General features: G+C 40.5%; 1 protein-coding gene and 1 non-coding gene across 2 annotated transcripts in view; both read right to left on the minus strand.

The window, feature by feature from the left end:
- MAP3K13 (mitogen-activated protein kinase kinase kinase 13) overlaps positions 1 to 17,608 on the minus strand; it is a 106,429-nt gene that overhangs the window by 21,315 nt on the left and 67,506 nt on the right. The window contains exons 4-7 of the mRNA XM_026454888.2: positions 12,122 to 12,313; positions 7,776 to 7,934; positions 5,675 to 5,833; positions 4,636 to 4,744 (exon numbers count right to left, since the gene is read on the minus strand). Of these exons, the coding sequence (XP_026310673.1) occupies positions 4,636 to 4,744; positions 5,675 to 5,833; positions 7,776 to 7,934; positions 12,122 to 12,313 (619 nt within the window). The remainder of the gene's footprint in view (positions 1 to 4,635; positions 4,745 to 5,674; positions 5,834 to 7,775; positions 7,935 to 12,121; positions 12,314 to 17,608) is intronic.
- LOC111523244 lies at positions 13,433 to 13,533 on the minus strand. The gene has a single exon (XR_002725475.1). It is a non-coding gene; the product is annotated as a small nucleolar RNA U13 (small nucleolar RNA).

Below are 17,608 nucleotides of genomic sequence, written 5' to 3' on the forward strand. Positions count from 1 at the left end.
GGTTTAGTGTAACTGAGTGACTTAGCCAAGACCACACAGTATGAAGTGACAGGACGGGGTTTAGACTAAAGGTCTCTTGCTATTTGTAGTACCTCACTAGCCAGTTCATATTAGCTAGAGGTAGCCTGACTTTCAGATCCAGAGACAAATTGACTTATAAATACCGAGAAAATTCTAGGAGGTAGCAAAATAGCAGATTTGGAGCTATTTAAGGAGAAGTGAAATTTTATGTCGGGAAAAAATGTGGAAGAATAAGTGAATATGAAAAAATGCTGCTGTGGTCTGAGTGTTTGTGTCCCCTCAAAATTCATATGCTGAAATCTTAACCCCAAGGGAATGGTATTAGGAGGTAGGGCTTTGGGGAAGTAATTAGGTCATGGGGGCAGAGCCCTCATGAATGAGAAAAGTGCCCTTATCAAATAGGCCCAAGGGAGCTTGTTCACCCTTCCACCTTGTGAGGACAGTCAGAAGGCATCACCTAGGAACCAGAACTCAGGCCCTCACCAGACACCAACTCTGCTGGTGACTTGGACTTCTCAGTCTCCAGAACCATGAGATTAACTTCTGTTGTTTCTAAGCCACCCAGTGTGTGACATTTTGTTGTAGCAGCCTGAGCAGACTTAGATGCTTAATGTACTAAGTTTTCTTCTCCCCTCTTCTCTCCTCTTCTGACCTCCTCTCCTATTCTCTCCTCCTATTCTTTTCCCAAGAGAACCTTTTCTGAGTTCAATGTTAATGCTCCATGTTATGGGTATCTTGATAATCTGGGAGCGGTTCAGGTGAGGACACCGGCTGTGGCTACTTAGCTGCCCTGCACAGGGCTCTGCACGTGGTAGGTTCTCAGAAAATGTGGGACTGGCTTCAGAAGTGACATTTTAGGAGGGCTTAAGTAACATCTGTTCAGAATTGGAAGTTTTTCCAAATATATAAACTTATATTGACTGTCTCAATGGCTTGTGACTTAATACTATCATCAGAAATTGCTTTTCAAAATTATGGTATGTACAGTTTTATTGTAAAGGAAGCAAAGTTGGCTGTGCACGGTGGCTCACACCTGTAATCCCAGCACTTTGGGAGGCCGAGGTGGGTAGATCACCTGAGGTGAAAAGTTCGAGACCAGCCTGGCCAACATGGTGAAACCCCATCTCTACTAAAAATACAAAAATTAACCGAGTGTGGTGGCACATGCCTGTAGTCCCAGCTACTCGGGAGGCTGAGACAGGAGAATTGCTTGAACCTGGGAGGTGGAGGCTGCAGTGAGCAGAGATCACAACACTGCACTCCAGCCTGGGTAAGACAGAGCAACTCCATCTCAAAAAAAAAAAAAAAAAAAAAAAAAAGAAGAAGAAGAAGAAGCAAAGCTGTGATCACAACCATATCTTAAAGTTTGCAAGATTTCCTCGAGAGTACTATTATTCTCTTTCATTTCACAAAAGGGTTAAGTGTTTTTTCTGAATACAAACAGAAGATATTTGAAAGATTTCTTACCCAGTGCCCCATACCCACATGTATTTGAACAGATGGGTGATAGTGCTAAGGGAATTGAGCTGAATGTATATCAAAGAATGTAGGAAATGTCATGAAGTCAACCTCCTGCCTCATCTTATTTCCTCTGAAAGCAAACACTTTACTAACATAATAATTTCTTAGAAATAGTAAAAAACAATAGGGGCAAGCCTGACTACTTAAAGACAAAGTTGTGGGGAGAGCTGAGTTTATGGATCACAGAGAGTGTGTTAGAACTTTGGTAATAGGACAGGAGTCTCTGATTTATCATTTCTTAGAAACTTCAATTAAAACAAAGACAAAAACAAAAACAAGCCCTGTGCCTTTACTAAGATAATCCTCAATATCTATCTGATAGGCAGAGTGTCTCTCTGTGTATCAGACACCACAGAAGTACTCCAAGCCTCTGGTAGGGGCAGGTAGAAAAGCATACACACACACACACACACACACACACATATTTTTAGATGGAGTCTTGCTCTGTCACCCAGGCTGGAGTGCAGTGGCGCAATCTCGGCTCACTGCAACCTCCGCTTCCTTGGTTTAAGTGATTTTCCTGCCTCAGCCTCCCAAGTAGCTGGGACTACAGGTGCATGGTACCACACCTAGCGAATTTTTGTATTTTTAGTAGAGACAGGGTTTCACCATGTTGGCCAGGATGGTCTCAATCTCTTGACCTTGTGATCCGCCCACCTTGGCCTCCCAAAGTGAAAAGCATATTTAAGGATTTGTTCAGCTCCCAGGGATGATGCCCCTCCCAAGGTCCAGTACTGTTTTCATCAGATACTTTCCTGGTGGGTAAACTCATCGCCCTTCAGGGATGAGGGGCTATGAGGAGGTTGAAATGCCAATTGCTAATAAAATGTCTTTTCTGAGAATGAATCTGAAATGATACTGGAAGTCAGCGGGGAGATGCGATTCACTTTACAAAAATTCATTTCTGAAGCACAATAACATTAAGTGAGATAAAGCTATATGAGAAATGAGAAATTAGGTAATAATTGTGTTATGTTCTATAAGCATACAGCTATAATTCAGGATCATCACATTTATTTCCAAAGTTATAGTTCCATCCCTTTTGATATTGCCTGGGTCTGGAAGGGATAAGGGCCTTATTAAATAGTCATCTCGGCCAGGCGCGGTGGCTCACGCCTGTAATCCCAGCACTTTGGGAGGCCAAGGCGGGCAGATCATGAGGTCAGGAGATCGAGACCATCCTGGCTAACATGGTGAAACCCCGTCTCTACTAAAAATACAAAAAATTAGCCAGGCGTGGTGGCAGGCGCCTGTAGTCCTAGCCACTTAGGAGGTTGAGGCAGGAGAATGGCGTGAACCTGGGAAGTGGAGTTTGCAGTGAGCCGAGATCGCACCACTGCACTCCAACCTGGGCGACAGAGTGAAACTCCGTCTCAGAAAAAAAAAGAATTCATCTCTTACCACCCCCTATCCACATTGATAGTGGTTAGATGACCAATCCTTATGACATTTGCAGCCTTTTAATTTAATTGCCACCAATTCTTCCCCTCTCCAGATCCGTGCCCTTACAATGTACAATAGCAGATTCTCTTGTCAAGAGGTGAAGTCTATTTCTCAGTCCCAAGAATCTGGGTTGGCCTGTGACTTGCTTGGCTGATGGAACATTAGCAGGAATAATGAAGCACAGGCTTGGAAATCACCTGTGCATTGGGACTTGCTCTCTCATTACATTTGTTACCCTGAGAACACCATGAGAACAAGCCCAAGGTGGCCTGCTGGAGGAGTGGAGGCCATGTGGAGGAGAAGCAAGGTGCTCTAGCTAATAGCCAGCCAATTGTCAGGCATGTGAATGAGACCGTCTAGGACCAGCCAGCCTCCCAGCTGACCTGGCAACTCACCGCAGACACAAGTGAGCCCAGTCAAAGCCAGTAGAACTGCCTAACCCAAACTGCCAACCCACAGAATCATGAGCTACATATACATAAATGCTTACTGTTGTAAGTCATAAGTTTTGGGATGGGGCCAGGCAATGGCTCATGCCTATATTCCCAGCACTTTGGGAGGCCGAGGCAGTCAGATCGCTTGAGCCCAGGAGTTTTAGACCAGCCTGGGCAACATGGTGAAACCCCGTATCTATCAAAAAAACAAAAACAAAAATTAGCCAGGTGTGGTGGTGCATGCTCGCAGTCCTAGGTACTTGGGGGGCTGAAGTGGGAGGATTGCTTGAGCCCAGGAGGTGAAGGCTACAGTGAGCTGAGATCAGACCCCTGTACTCCTGTCTGGTTGACAGAGTGAGACCTTGTCTCAGAAAATAAAAATAAAAGTTTTGAGATGGTTTGTTGTACAGTAGAGGCTCACAGATACATTAAATTATACTTATTTGGAGCTACTAGGTGACATACTTAGAGAAAAGGTTCTCTCTGGGCTGAGTTCTATCATAGGCTCATTCTGGTATTTAACCTCCCACCTCTGTACTTCAGCTTTGCTACTTCAAAGAAGACAATACTTTCTTGAAGGTCGGCAGTAATCCTAATTCAGATGTATGTACATTACAGCTTTCATATCTTCTTTTTCTCTTTTCTATTCAGCAGTTTTACCAGAAGCCACTCTAAGGATGATATTCTGATACACGTTTTTTTCTTTTCCTTTTTTTTTTTTTTTTGAAACAGAGTTTAGCTCTTGTTGCCCAGGCTGGAGTGCAATGGCATGATCTCAGCTCACCACAACCTCTGCCTCCTGGGTTCAAGCGATTCTCCTGCCTCAGCCTCCTGAGTAGCTGGGATTACAGCCATGCGCCACCACACTTGGCTAATTTGGTATTTTTAGTAGAGTGGGGGTTTCTCCATGTTGGTCAGGCTGGTCTTGACCTCCCGGCCTCAGGTGATCTGCCTGCCTCGGCCTCCCAAAGTGCTGGATTATAGATGTGAGCCACCATGCCTGGCCAACACGTGTTTGTTCAAATGATTTATTAATATATGTTAAGTGCTTTAAAAACTCTAAGATGTCATGTGTGAAGTAACATATTTATTGTTTCACAATGAATAGAGTTTTATAACCATTATAACAAACACGATGGGCCCTTCTAAGAGTTACTTTTTTTCACTGAGAGTTCTCTATCTGTTTAGTAGCACCTGGTAGAGTTTCCCAGCTTACCTGAGACTTGAAGTAAGTTTCTTGTGGGGTGGCAAGTACATCTGCAGAGGCAATGTCTAAATGCATGAGTGTCTGCCGAAAAGAAGGTCGGTTTCGAGGTTTACTCTGCCTAAAAGTGAAAAAGACAGTTTGTGCATTTCAGAAGTTGTGTCCAGGAGAATGAAGATTTTATTTTACTTTATGAAAAAGACTGTTTACTTCAAAATGGCTATATCTGAGTAAAATCAGCTGTACTCCATTATATCAGGATAGCATAACTGAATTGTATCTCAGTACAGTTTTAACATTTCTTTAAATGTATTTATTTACTTATTTTTTCAGAGACAGGGTCTCACTATGTTGCCTAGGCTTATCTCAGCCTCCTGGGTTCAAGTGATCCTCCTGCCTCGGCTTCCCAAAGTGTTGGGATTACAGGCGTGAGCCACCATGCCTGGCCCTGCAGTACAGTTTTTTATTTATATTTTATTTTATTTTATGTTTTTAAAGTAGAGATGGGGTCTCGCTATGTTGCCCAAGCTGCTCTTGAACTCCTGGCCTCAAGCGATCCTCCCATCTCTGCCGCCCAAAGTGTTGGAATTACAGGTGTGAGCCACCTGTAATTGTGTGCCTGGCTGCCCTGCAGTACAGTTTTAATATACTGAAGAGCAAAAGGAAAACGTAATTATGAGATACCTCTAATGATGAAATGGAAATCTAGGACCAGTGACCTATTTAATAATAGTCCATTAGGACTAGCAAAGAAATAATAGCTATCATTGGCCAAGGCCTACTATTTCAAGATAATCATACCAAGTTCTTTATTTCTAAATTTTCATTAATTACAACACAATAACTCTATGAGTCGGTGTTGTCTCTATTTTACAAATGAGAAAACTGTTATTGGATAACATGCCCAAAATTGCACAGATAGAAAGGGGCAGAGCTAGTATTTGAACCCAAGATTCTCCCACTCCAAAGCTCCTATTCTTTCCACCACCAGGAGATTCACTCCAAATACACATTGGAGACCTCCCTATTGTTTTGGAGACAATATTCTTACCACGTCTGTTTCATAAGGATTTTGAATCCATCAGGGCAAGTCGAAGGAACTGGAAGGTGGAGGCTGTTGCTTCCAACACCCCAGATAATGGCTGAAGAATCTACATCTTTGTAAGGGATCTCTCCTGTCAGCAGCTCCCAAAGCACCACTCCAAAAGACCTACAGTAGCACCAGGAACATGTACAGAAGATGTTTCAGAAAGACTGATTTGTATTTTAGCTCTTTATTAATTTAAATCAAATTAGTACATATACCCAGTTTTAAAATTCTAGTATTGCTGTAAGAAAAACAGAAACATCTGGGACAACTCTGAAAAAAAAAAAAAAAATTCTATGTGGAGTAATCAACACTACCAGAAATTAAAACTTGAATAATTAACTCTTGTGTGTGAACAGACAACCAGAATAACGGACTGGACAAGAAATCCAGAAATAAACCAAATACATTTAGGAATTGAATGTAAGATAGAAGTGACATCACAAACCAGCAGGTAAAAATTGATTAGTCAAAAAATGTTGTTGGAACAGCTGGGAAAAAAATTAAATCTATAACTCACCATAAATCAAGATAAATTTCACTTGAATCAAAGATTTAAATAGAAAAATGAAACCATAAAAACCTTCTAAAAATAAGGAGTTAAAAAATTATCTAGGAGTGTTAAACACTTTTTTTTTTTTTAGGACAGAATCTCACTCCGTCACCTAGGCTGGAGTGCAGTGACGTGATCTTGGCTCACTGCGACCTCCACCTCCTGGGTTCAAGCGATTCTCCTGCCCCTCAGCCTCCCAAGTAGCTGGGATTACAGGCATGTGCCACCACGCCTGGCTAATTTTTTGTATTTGTAGTAGAGATGGGGTTTCACCATGTCGGCCAGGCTAGTCTTGAACTCCTGACCTCAAGTGATTCACCCACCTCGGGATTGGGATTCACCCAATCCCAACGTGCTGGAATTACAGGTGTGAGCCACCGTGCCTGGCTTTTAAAGACTTTTTAAACCATGAAATCTAAAAGCCATAAAAGGAGAAATTGATAGATGAAACTGTATTTTCAAAATCTGACAAGGGAAAAAGTACCATCAGCAAAATAACAAAATGTGAATTATCTACAATTTACACAAAATGTGAATCTCCTTAATATATAAAATACTCTGATAAATTATGAGTAAAAATCAGAAAGCTGAGCAAAGATTATGAGCCATTCACAAGTAAGAAAATATGAGGGCTCTAACACATATGAACAAATGTATAGGCTTACTTGTCCCGAGAGGAATGCACCCAAGATACCGTTTTTTACCTATATGATTGGCAAAAATCCAAGAGTTTAGCACATTTTGTTGGTGAGACTGAGAAAACACTCTTACATATTTCCGGTGGGAACATCAATTAGTAATCCCTAAGGAGGGTACTTTGGTAATAACTATCTAAATTACAAATGACCCCACATTTCTACTTTATCCTATTTACTCTGGTATTACATGCAATTTTGACATGTGCTATTATTTTGGTTTTAAGCCTAAAAGTTACTAGTTGCCAATTTTAAGGGTAGAAGAAAAGCTATTACAGGGAAAAATACGGTTAATAAAAAGACATAACCTCAGAAGAAATGTTATAGAGATCTTTTTTTAAAATCATAGCCTATAGAGGCTGTTCAATAAAAGGGCAAAACAACCTCCTACATCTCAGACGTGTCTAGAGAACATAATTGTATCACAGCAAAGTACATTATTGATATGTGTAATGATGACCTGAGTCATTGAGAATAGGTAAGCTCTTGTACTTTACTCAAGAAGGTGAGAATTATGTAACACATTTCAGGAAGACTTCCATACTAAATGATCATTTGAAGTAAACTTTCAGTTTTCTAGAAAGTTCAGCATATTCTCTGAGGTCCCCCAAACTGATGACTTACTGAGTGGAGAGTCAACCTCATTCCCCCTAATCCTTCTCCCCATATATCACCATACTGGCAAGTACCTCAGATAATATGAGGCTGAAATCAACCAAAAGTGGACAACACTCAAGAATATTCTGGAAAAGTAAGCGCTGAAGGAAGACAGTGCTAATAGGGCTTTTTAGTTGGCACAACTGGTGGTGCCACTCACCATATATCAACTTTCTCAGATACGGGTTCGTTCCGTATCACCTCTGGCGCCATCCATGCGACTGTGCCGGCAAATGACATCTTGGTACTTTTGTCACTGAGTTCCTTAGACGTACCAAAATCAGAAATTTTTACTGCATCTGTGTGGGTCACTAAAACACTTTAAAAAGAAATAAAAAGAAAACATCCAGATCGTTAGTACTAATGAAAACCATGATTCTAAATGGCTGAAACGGAAGACTTTATCTGCTGCTTCCTATCTTGTAGCATTCAGCTTGCAGTTTCCAATGTCACTGGGGCATTGGCTATACACTAGAAATAACATCATTCATACTTGTGAGGCAGCTTAGCGTAACAGGCTTTTAACGCCTAGTCTTATGCTGCCTCTTCCACTTGCTGTGCGACCTTTGCCAAGTTACTTAACTCTTCTTTTGTTTTTTGTTTTTTTTTTTTTTTTTTTTTTTTTTTTTTTTTTTTTTTTTTTTTTTTGAGACAGAGTTTTACTCTTGCTGCCCAGGTTGGAGTGCAATGGCACGATCTCAGCTGACTGCAACCTCTGCCTCCTGAGTTCAAGGGATTTTCTCCTTGCCGCAGCCTCCCAAGTAGCTGCAATTACAGGCACCTGCCACCACGCCCAGCTAATTTTTGTATTTTTTAGTAGAGATGGGGTTTCTCCATGTTGGTCAGGCTGGTCTCAAACTCCTGACCTCAGGTGATCCTCCCATCTCGGTCTCCCAAAGTGTTGGGATTACAGGTGTGAGCCACTGCACCCAGCCTTATTTAACTCTTCTAAGCCAGTTTTCTCATATATAGGATGGAGACTCTTCATTCTTATCCACAATTTGAAAATACAAACAGTTCTCAATCAGCTTATATTTTTTTCACATGTATAAGGCAAACTCACTTTCTTCATCCCATTTTGTGTGAACAACAGGTTTTGCTGCAGATTTGTTAATGTGGTTGATTTTAGGGTACTGCTCCAGACCTCGCTGGATGTCTAAGGTAGTGCACTACCTTTCTGAAAATATTTTGCTTCAAGAGTTTTGGATAAGGGGTGATAGACCTCTAATAACAATCTCATTGAATTTTCATTTGAATTAAATGAGGTAAGATATGTTAGGCACCGTTATCAATAAATATTGGTTTCCATCCTTGCTGGCTTTAGCCAGCCCACTAAAAAGAATACTTCTTTTTAAACACTGTTTAAGTGATAGCCAACTAATATCATGCATGAGACCATGATATTTGGGATTCATTACATTAAAAGGCTAATATATATGCTGGGATTTCACTAGTGCTGATAAGGAAAAGCAGAAATAAATCCAAGCTTACGTAAATTCCACACCAGTAGTGTTTTACTTGTCATAGTAGTTATCTGAAAATGTGACCTGAGGCCAAGTGCTCGTGCCAGCCTTGAAGATGAATACAATCTGGTACCAAATTGACAGCTTCACACCCTAGATCGATTTCACTTGAAATAACCTGTTCAGAACATTAGACTTAGGGTTAATGTTAATGACTTAGGGTTTCAGAGGCTTGCATGATCTAGGGACCTACGTTTAATGATGAGAGGCTTACAGGCGTGGTGGCGGCGCCTGTAGTCTCGGACACTCGGGAGGCTGAGGCAGGAGAAGGGCGCGAACCCAGTAGGCGGAGCTTGCAGTGAGTGGAGTTCGCACCATTGCACTCCAGCCTGTGCCACAGAGCGAGACTCTGTCTAAAAAAAAAAAAAAAAAAAAAAAAGAGTCTTCATCCTCAAATAGTATCAGAATTGAGGAGGCTGTAAAGCAGAAAACATCTGACTGTATCCCCTTGCTTCTCCATTTGAACCAGGGATTCCTTCACATTTACCAGGCTCACAACCCCAACCCCAATGGCTAGTTACCAAATAGCTTAGAGCTTACAATTGCTTTTGAATACCATCCTCCATGCCCTGGTTTTGCACCTAATATGTAAAATTTATATAACGTAGGAGTTTTGATTTAACAGTGTTAGTCTTAGTGAAAATGCATAAGGATTAAAATATTATGGGATGAGAGAATTGGAGAACTGATATCATACACCATGAAAGTGAGAATAGGCAGTTAGCCCCTAAAAGAGGGAACCTTTTCTGGGAACTTCCTCTCTGCCTCCGTTGGTGTGACAAGAGAGGATGGACTTGGGAGAAGACTAGAGAAATATAACATTAGAACTTTTCTGAAATCTTCTCTGAGACAAAGTTGGGGTCACAGAGCCTGCAGACTTAATGTAGGTAATGAGATCTCTTGTTACAGCAAGTCAGATGGATCCCTGTCTTCCCAAAGTCAGCTTGAAACCCAAAGAAGCCAAAGCTGCTGGGGTTGGGAGTGTTATTGTTAATAGAGGGAGGCTTACTGGGGTAACCCATTCACTACTCTATTCTACGGCTTCCTGACTCCTTCCCTCTAAGATTAATTCACAAGGAGAACAAGGTGGTTAAAAAGGAGACCATTCAAAGAGGCCTTCAGGTAGTTAATGTCCTTACCTGTATGCACTGAATGGCAAAAGCAACAGGGTAAGAATGTGAACGGAAGAAATGAACACTACACAATCGTGTTTACTTGCAAGTAAAGCAAGGGGGAGGTTGTTCAGTCAACTAAGCACTGTAATTGCTGAGGATGATGGTGATAAATAAGAGCTGTTTTGAAGTTTATAATGAAGGATTGATTTATACTGTCCATGGAGGAAAGGCAGGATTCACTGTGAATCCCCTACCATCACAATGAGGTAGGATGCAGCAGCCTTTGGTTCAGAAATTCTAGGTTCAAGTCCTAGCCCCATGACTTTGGGCTAAGCTCTAGTTTCCCTTACATAAAATAAGAATAACAATACTTGTTACAAATCCCACACAGTTTTTGCCAGGATCAAAGATGTGATAATGGATCCCCCCCAAGATATTATAAACCATGAAAGCACTATGCAAATATATATACATGTGTGTGTATATATAATAAATGAATATGTATATTTTATTTTGATTATTTTTTGAGACAGGGTTGTGCTCTGTTGTCCAGGCTAGAGTGCAGTGGTGTGATCATGGCTTACTGTAGCCTTGACCTTCCAGGCTTAAGTGATTCTCCCACCTCAGCCTTCTGAGTAGCTTGGACTACCATGCCTGGCTAAATTTTTAATTTTTTGTAGAGATGGGGTTTCACTATATTGCCTAGGCTACAAATATATTTTGAAGAGATTAATCTTCTGCTCATCTACACAAAATGTGATGATAAATAACAAAAATAATGTTGAAAAACAGGAGTTATACTGAAATAAATCATTTTGTCAATTTCCTTCTTCATGCAACTTGGGGAAGTAACTACACACTCCTCTTAAAGTGATTAGTAGCCAAGAAATCCTTCTGAAAACAGAGATTACTAGAAACAGCCCTGCTTCTCTTACATAGCCAGTGTTTATTTTTCCTATGGCCATTGTGAACCTTATAACTGTTTATTTTCTCCTTTGCTTAGACACTAGAAGCTCAAAGCCAAATGTATAGTCCACATCTATAGAATCTCATGGCATGTAATTTGTGAACAATTTTTAGTTCTAATGTTTTTACTTTTCCTTTGCCTCTGTTTTATTATTATTATTATTATTATTATTATTATTATTATTATTATTATTATTATTTTTGAGATGGAGTCTTGCTCTGTCGCTCAGGCTGGAGTCCAGTGGTGCAATCTCAGCTCACTACAACCTCCTCCTCCTAGGTTCAAGCAATTCTGCTGCCTCAACCTCTCAAGTAGCTGGGACTACAGGCGCCTGCTACCATGCCTGGCTAATTTTTTATATTTTTAGTAGAGACAGGGTTTCACCGTGTTGGTCAGGCTGGTCTCGAACTCCTGACCTCAAGTGATCCACCCACCTTGGCCTCCCAAAGTGCTAGGATTACAGGCGTGAGCCACTCCACCCAGCTAGCCTGTTTCTTATTTATCCATTTTATCCTGTTGTATACATTTCTGAAACTCAGTTTAAAAAGTTTTTTGAACACGTGGAAAACAACAAACCAAGGCTTCAAATGGGAAGGTCTGGCATTAACTATCTGAGATGACAGAAGGTGAATACTTCAGATCATAATGAATTTTGTTTCACAGTTGTATGATTTAAAAGCAACAAGAGGGAAAAGTGGTTTCAGGTACCTGGAGATATCTGCCATACAGGTAAGCAGGTAGGTCACCAATAACCCAAGAGATGCACAAACAGAATTACCCACTGTGCTGATTGAAACTGAACTAAAAGTATGATGTCTGAAAACGTCAACTGAGGTTAATAAATATTCTATATTTCAAAAGAACAAAACAAAATAGCTGAAACATTAGCTCCAGAACTCACTTAGGTGATTTCAGATCACGATGAATAATTTTATGGAGGTGCAAATAATTCATTCCACTTGCAATTCCTGTGGACCAATCTACTAGCAATCGAGGCGTGATCTTCCTGCCAGCTCGCAAGACCTCGTAGAGTTGTCCATGGGCACAGTATTCCATGATAATACAATAACATGGGGCCTGAGTACAAACACCCCTTCCAAGAAAACACAAACATGTACATCAGTACACACATACATGCATACATATGTATATTTAAAGAAGAGTTAATCAAAACCAATTCTTTACCCAAATTATTTTTAAATGTGTATAGATAATAGTTTCTGATTCTTAAATTAGCATTGAACCTTCTCTAGTCTACAGGTTTCTCTATGATGTACATAGACAATTTTTGTTTGTTTTGCTCACTCTGGATATCTATATGCTGTGCTGTGTCTGGTGCCTTTTCTGTGGGACCCTTCCATTCCAGGACAAAGAGCATACTTTTCTAAGGTTTGTGCAGGCTGGATACTGTGTTGTTTTAGATCATTAAGAATCATTTGGGAGGCCAAGGCAGGTGGATCACAAGGTCAGGAGTTCAAGACCAGCCTGGCCAAGATGGTGAAACCCCATCTCTACTAAATATACAAAAAGATTAGCCGGACACGGTGGTGCATACCTGTAGTCCCAGCTACTCAGGAGACTGAGGCAGAGAACTGCTTGAACCCGGGAGGCAGAGGATGCAGTGAGCCAAGATCGCGCCACTGTACTCCAGCCTGAGAAACAGAGTGAGACTCCATCTCAAAAATAAAAAATAGTAACAATTTGGCCAGGTCGGTGGCTCATGTTTGTAATCCCAGCACTTTGGGAGGCTGAGGCAGGTGGATCACCAAGGTCAGGAGTTCGAGACCAGCCTGGCCAACATGGTGAAACCACGTCTCTACTAAAAACACAAAAATTAGCTGGGCGTAGTGGTACACGCCTGTAATCCCAGCTACTTGGGAGGCTGAGGCAGGAGAATCGCTTGAGCCTGGGAGAAGGAGGTTCCAGTGAGCAAAGATTGTGCCACTGCACTCCATCCTGGGTAACAGAGTGAGACTCTGTCTCAGAAAAAAAAAAAAAAAAAGAAAAAAGGAATAATTTAAAATTTCTTCCTTTTATAGTTTTAGAGGGTTTTATGAGTGTACAGAGAGATAATTCAGACAAAATACTTCTATTTTTAATATTATTTGCTGAATTTTAAATTACTCAAATTAAAAATAACTAGACTGAGGACTCAAAGATGACTCAATTTTCCATCTTACATAATCTTTGAAAAACATTTCTCTTTTTTTTATGTCAGACAGGTAATGTGCTAACGTTGTAACAAGGTTGGAAGGAGGCACATTTCACCTGCGAGTGTGAACACCCAATCATGCTTACGAATCACAAAAGGATATGAAAAACAATATACAACTTTTTTTTTTTTTTTTTTTTCCCAGACAAAGTCTCGCTATGTCATCCAGGCTGGGGTGCAGTGGTGCAATCTCCGCCTTCCAGGCTCAAGTGATTCTCCTGCCTCCTAAAGTAGCTGGGATTACAGGTGTGCACCACCACGCCAGGCTAATTTTTTTTATTTTTTATTTTTTTGAGACGGAGTCTCGCTCTCTCACCCAGGCTGGAGTGAAGTGGCATAATCTTAGCCCCCCACAACCTCCACCTCCCGGGTTCAAGCAATTCTCCTGTCTCAGCCTCCCGAGTAGCTGGGATTACATGCGCTTGCCACCACGCCTACTAATTTTTGTATTTTTAGTAGAGACAGGGTTTCACCATATTGGTCAGGCTGGTCTTGAACTCCTGACATCAGGTGATCTGCCCGCCTCAGTCTCCCGAAGTGCTGGGATTACAGGCTTCAGTCACCGCTCCCGGCCACTGATTTTTTTATTTTTAGTAGAGACGGGGTTTTGTCATTGTTGTCCAGACTGCTCTCAAACTCCTGTACTCAAGTGATCCATGCGTCTCGGCCTCCCAAAGTGCGGGGATTACAGGCGTGAGCTACTGCGTCCAGCCTATACAATGTATTATATATCCATGTAGCCTATATTTGCATCAATTCCGACATCATCCATGAAAACCTTTCCCAATTATTCCCCTCCAAAAAGATCTTTCTGTTCTCTAAATTCCTGTGATATACAACAGCCACTAGTTCTTTATATGCAGTTTTTCTCTCCGCATATAGATTATAGGCTCCTTGAAGGGAACGGTCTTCAAGTTCTATTCTCTCTACCTCAAGGCCTAGAGGTTCACATCAAGTCTTTAACAAATGCTTTTTAACTTCACCTCAACCTTCTTAACTAAAAAAGCCTTCAAATGACATGTACAGAGGCCTTGAGAGGAGGAAGGAAACTAACGTGAAAGAACCTCTTCTATTTTTCAAGGACATTTCCATGTTTATTTGTCTTACTTAATCTGCCCCAAACTACTGTAAGATAAATATTACCTTTTCCATTTTTATAAGTAAGGCTCAGAGTGAGAAAATAACTTGTCCTAATCACAACTAGATCATACAACTATTAAGTGACAGAGCTGGGATTCAAACTCAGTCTGCCTAATTTGAAAGTCCAGGCCCTCTACACTCTGTACAAGACTGCCTCCCTTTTAGCTTTTTAACTTCTGTTTAGACAAGCACATTGGGAATTCCTATGTTAACACCATTATCTCATAAAAGAAGGAATGATCATAGTAACTCTACTTCACAGTTTTGTTCTCAGGATGAGAAGAAAAATTACTATATGTAATCTATGTCTTATCGCTTATGGGTATACACGCCTTCCTTTGAAACTTTCTAGAGAAGTTAGCAGAGTATCTGTAAGACATCAGTTAAAGTCTTCAGCCAGCTACCAACCCATGCCTATCTCTTCAGCTGCTCTAAGTGATGAAAGAATTTAGAGGTCATGGCGTACGGCACTGATCATATGAAGATGATGATGATCTTATAACAATAGCAGGTTATGAAGAAGTATAATTAATCTTCACTTCCCCCTGCCCTGATGTGCCTGTCAAATGCCACAAAGCTATTTCTATTACTCTCCTATCATTTTCTAGGCTACAAAGAATGCTTATCTTGATTTTTAATAATTTTCTTCAAGTTCCAGTTATATGTCTCTTAGGAAAGCTTGGTGAACCCAAGTGTCTGGCAGCTACAAACAAATGATTGATTATCATTACAGAGAACTAATAAATACGGCAGGTATAATGTAATATGCTTAAGTATACCAACATAAACATTTTTGAAGGTGCTCAGCCTCCTATTCAACTATGTTTTAACTTGTTCCACATAGAAACAGTCTAACAGTGATGTTACGCACCTTTTATTTCTCTTGACTGACGAACGAGGAGCAATCATTCCATCAGCCCTGTACTATGACAAGGTTTCTTAGTAGCTATAAATAACAGCTCTATAATCACTTCTAATTGCTACCTTTTCTTCCCCTTGGCACTGAATTCCATTAGGAACAGTCAGGTTGAGTTTTCTTAAAAGATTAACAAAAAAATTGGATGCAAAAAGAATATAGCATTCTTATCTTGTACTTCCCCTTCTGTATGTGGTTTTTATTAACTTCAAAAGAAGCTGTAAGCACAGAAATCAGTATCCAGAGAGATGTACTAAAATCTAATCATGCCCTCGTATATCTTCCAGACGGTCCTGAATGGGATTCATTGGCCAAGCAACACATGGCACAGATGGCTGCAAACATAACACTGCACAATGCCCAAGAGCATGGTGTAATGGGCCAGGAACACAGTCTCACTATTGTTTTCCATGTAGAGGTAAATACTATTCAAGTATCTTCAGCCTAAAGAGTTGGGCACTAGCAGGGCAATGCTGAAAACTGCATATGCAGGTAGGAGAGTCAGAAGGGTGAGGTGAGAAAAAGACAGGAAGAAAGAGAAAGAAGCAAAAGAAAGGAAGTAAAAATAAAGCTTCTCACAACACCATCTTATTAGGACACATTTCTACTTTCAGTGACCTCAGGTACCCTGCTGGAAAACCCTCTTACCTGCAACACACAGCCTAATTCACTTCAAGAGGGCAAAAGGCCATACTCACCTACAGAACATTCTGTGTCTCAAACCCAGTGTCTTAGTGATCTAAGTTTAAAAGCTTTTGACCCTTCCTTCCATTTAGGAGGATGTAGCATACTGGAAGTGATGATCGTCTCAGTGAAGTAAAATGAAGGAAAGAAAGAAGAGGGTCTTTGCTTGTTTGTCTGCTTAAAATAATCTCCCCATTGTGTTTTGAAATGTATCCTCTTTGGAAAGATGATAATTTGTCTCTGCAGCATTTCATTTTAGTCACACATCCTCCTGGCCCTACTAGGTCAACCAAGGACAGAATTAACTGCAGCAACCGCAGCTCTCTTCCCTGCCCTCTGCATGAATGACCCTTCCACAAGGAAAGGAATCCAGTACTTCTTTCTGTCTCTTGGTGTCCTGGTTGATTGCTTCTCTTTCTTCACACGTCTTTCCCTTTCCTTCTTGTTTGATAATCAAAATTCAACCTCGGTACTCATTTAAACCCATTCTACAAAACCTGACCCAAAATTTACCTTCCCTACTTTGTGGATGTGATCCCAATTAAGACTTATCACATGACATTTTTAGCTTTATAATCAGAATTTTATCAAGGAAGGATCACTTCTGAGGCTGGGAGAAGTTTCTCCTAGCTTAGGAGGGGGATTTGTAAATTATTCCACTTTTAGCTGTAGCCTCATTGGTCATACTATTTTCCAGGAATGCAAAATACATATCAAATATATCACAAAGCTCTAGTTTCTAAACTTTCATCCTACCTAAAAATACTTGTCCTATTCTCCACCTTCTTTCCTCTAAAGCCACTTACCACTTATTTGTTTAAGCCTTGGGCAACATTAAAAGGCTAGGGAGGGAGATAACTCAAGGGAAAGGTTCAGGCAGAAGAGATCATATCTATTTAGAGCTCAGCACTTCCACCCTTTAAACTTTGACTCTCCTCCTTCTGTTAGGGATCCCAGTCAATATTATGAAAAAAATCGTCTAGACTAGAAAGATATGTTCACAGACTCTTGAAAACAATCACTTTGTGAAATGAATATAACATATGACTTACTATCAATAACTTGACAATCACTAGGTTAAGAAAGCTGAATGTTTGACATTACTTGGAAGGGGATCTAGGAAAACCAGAAGCTATACTCTAAAGGTACCTGCTATTACAAGTTAATGTTTAAGAAGGGATGCTAACAGAACCTAATACAAAATATGTATCTACTACACAAGGATTGACTGTTCTTTGATCACTTCAGATGTAACCTTTGTCTGTCTTTCTTTCTTTTCTTTCTTTCTATTTCTTTCTCTCTTTTTTTTCCTTCCTTCCGTCCTTCTTTCCGTCCTTCCTCCTGTCCTTCCTTCCTTCCCTCCCTTCTTCTTTCTCTTTCTTTCTTTCTCTTTCTTTCTTTTCTTTCTTTCTTTCTTTCTTTCTTTCTTTCTTTCT

Source organism: Piliocolobus tephrosceles, chromosome 2, assembly GCF_002776525.5.
Source record: "Piliocolobus tephrosceles isolate RC106 chromosome 2, ASM277652v3, whole genome shotgun sequence".
NCBI classification, from domain to species: Eukaryota; Metazoa; Chordata; class Mammalia; order Primates; family Cercopithecidae; genus Piliocolobus; species Piliocolobus tephrosceles.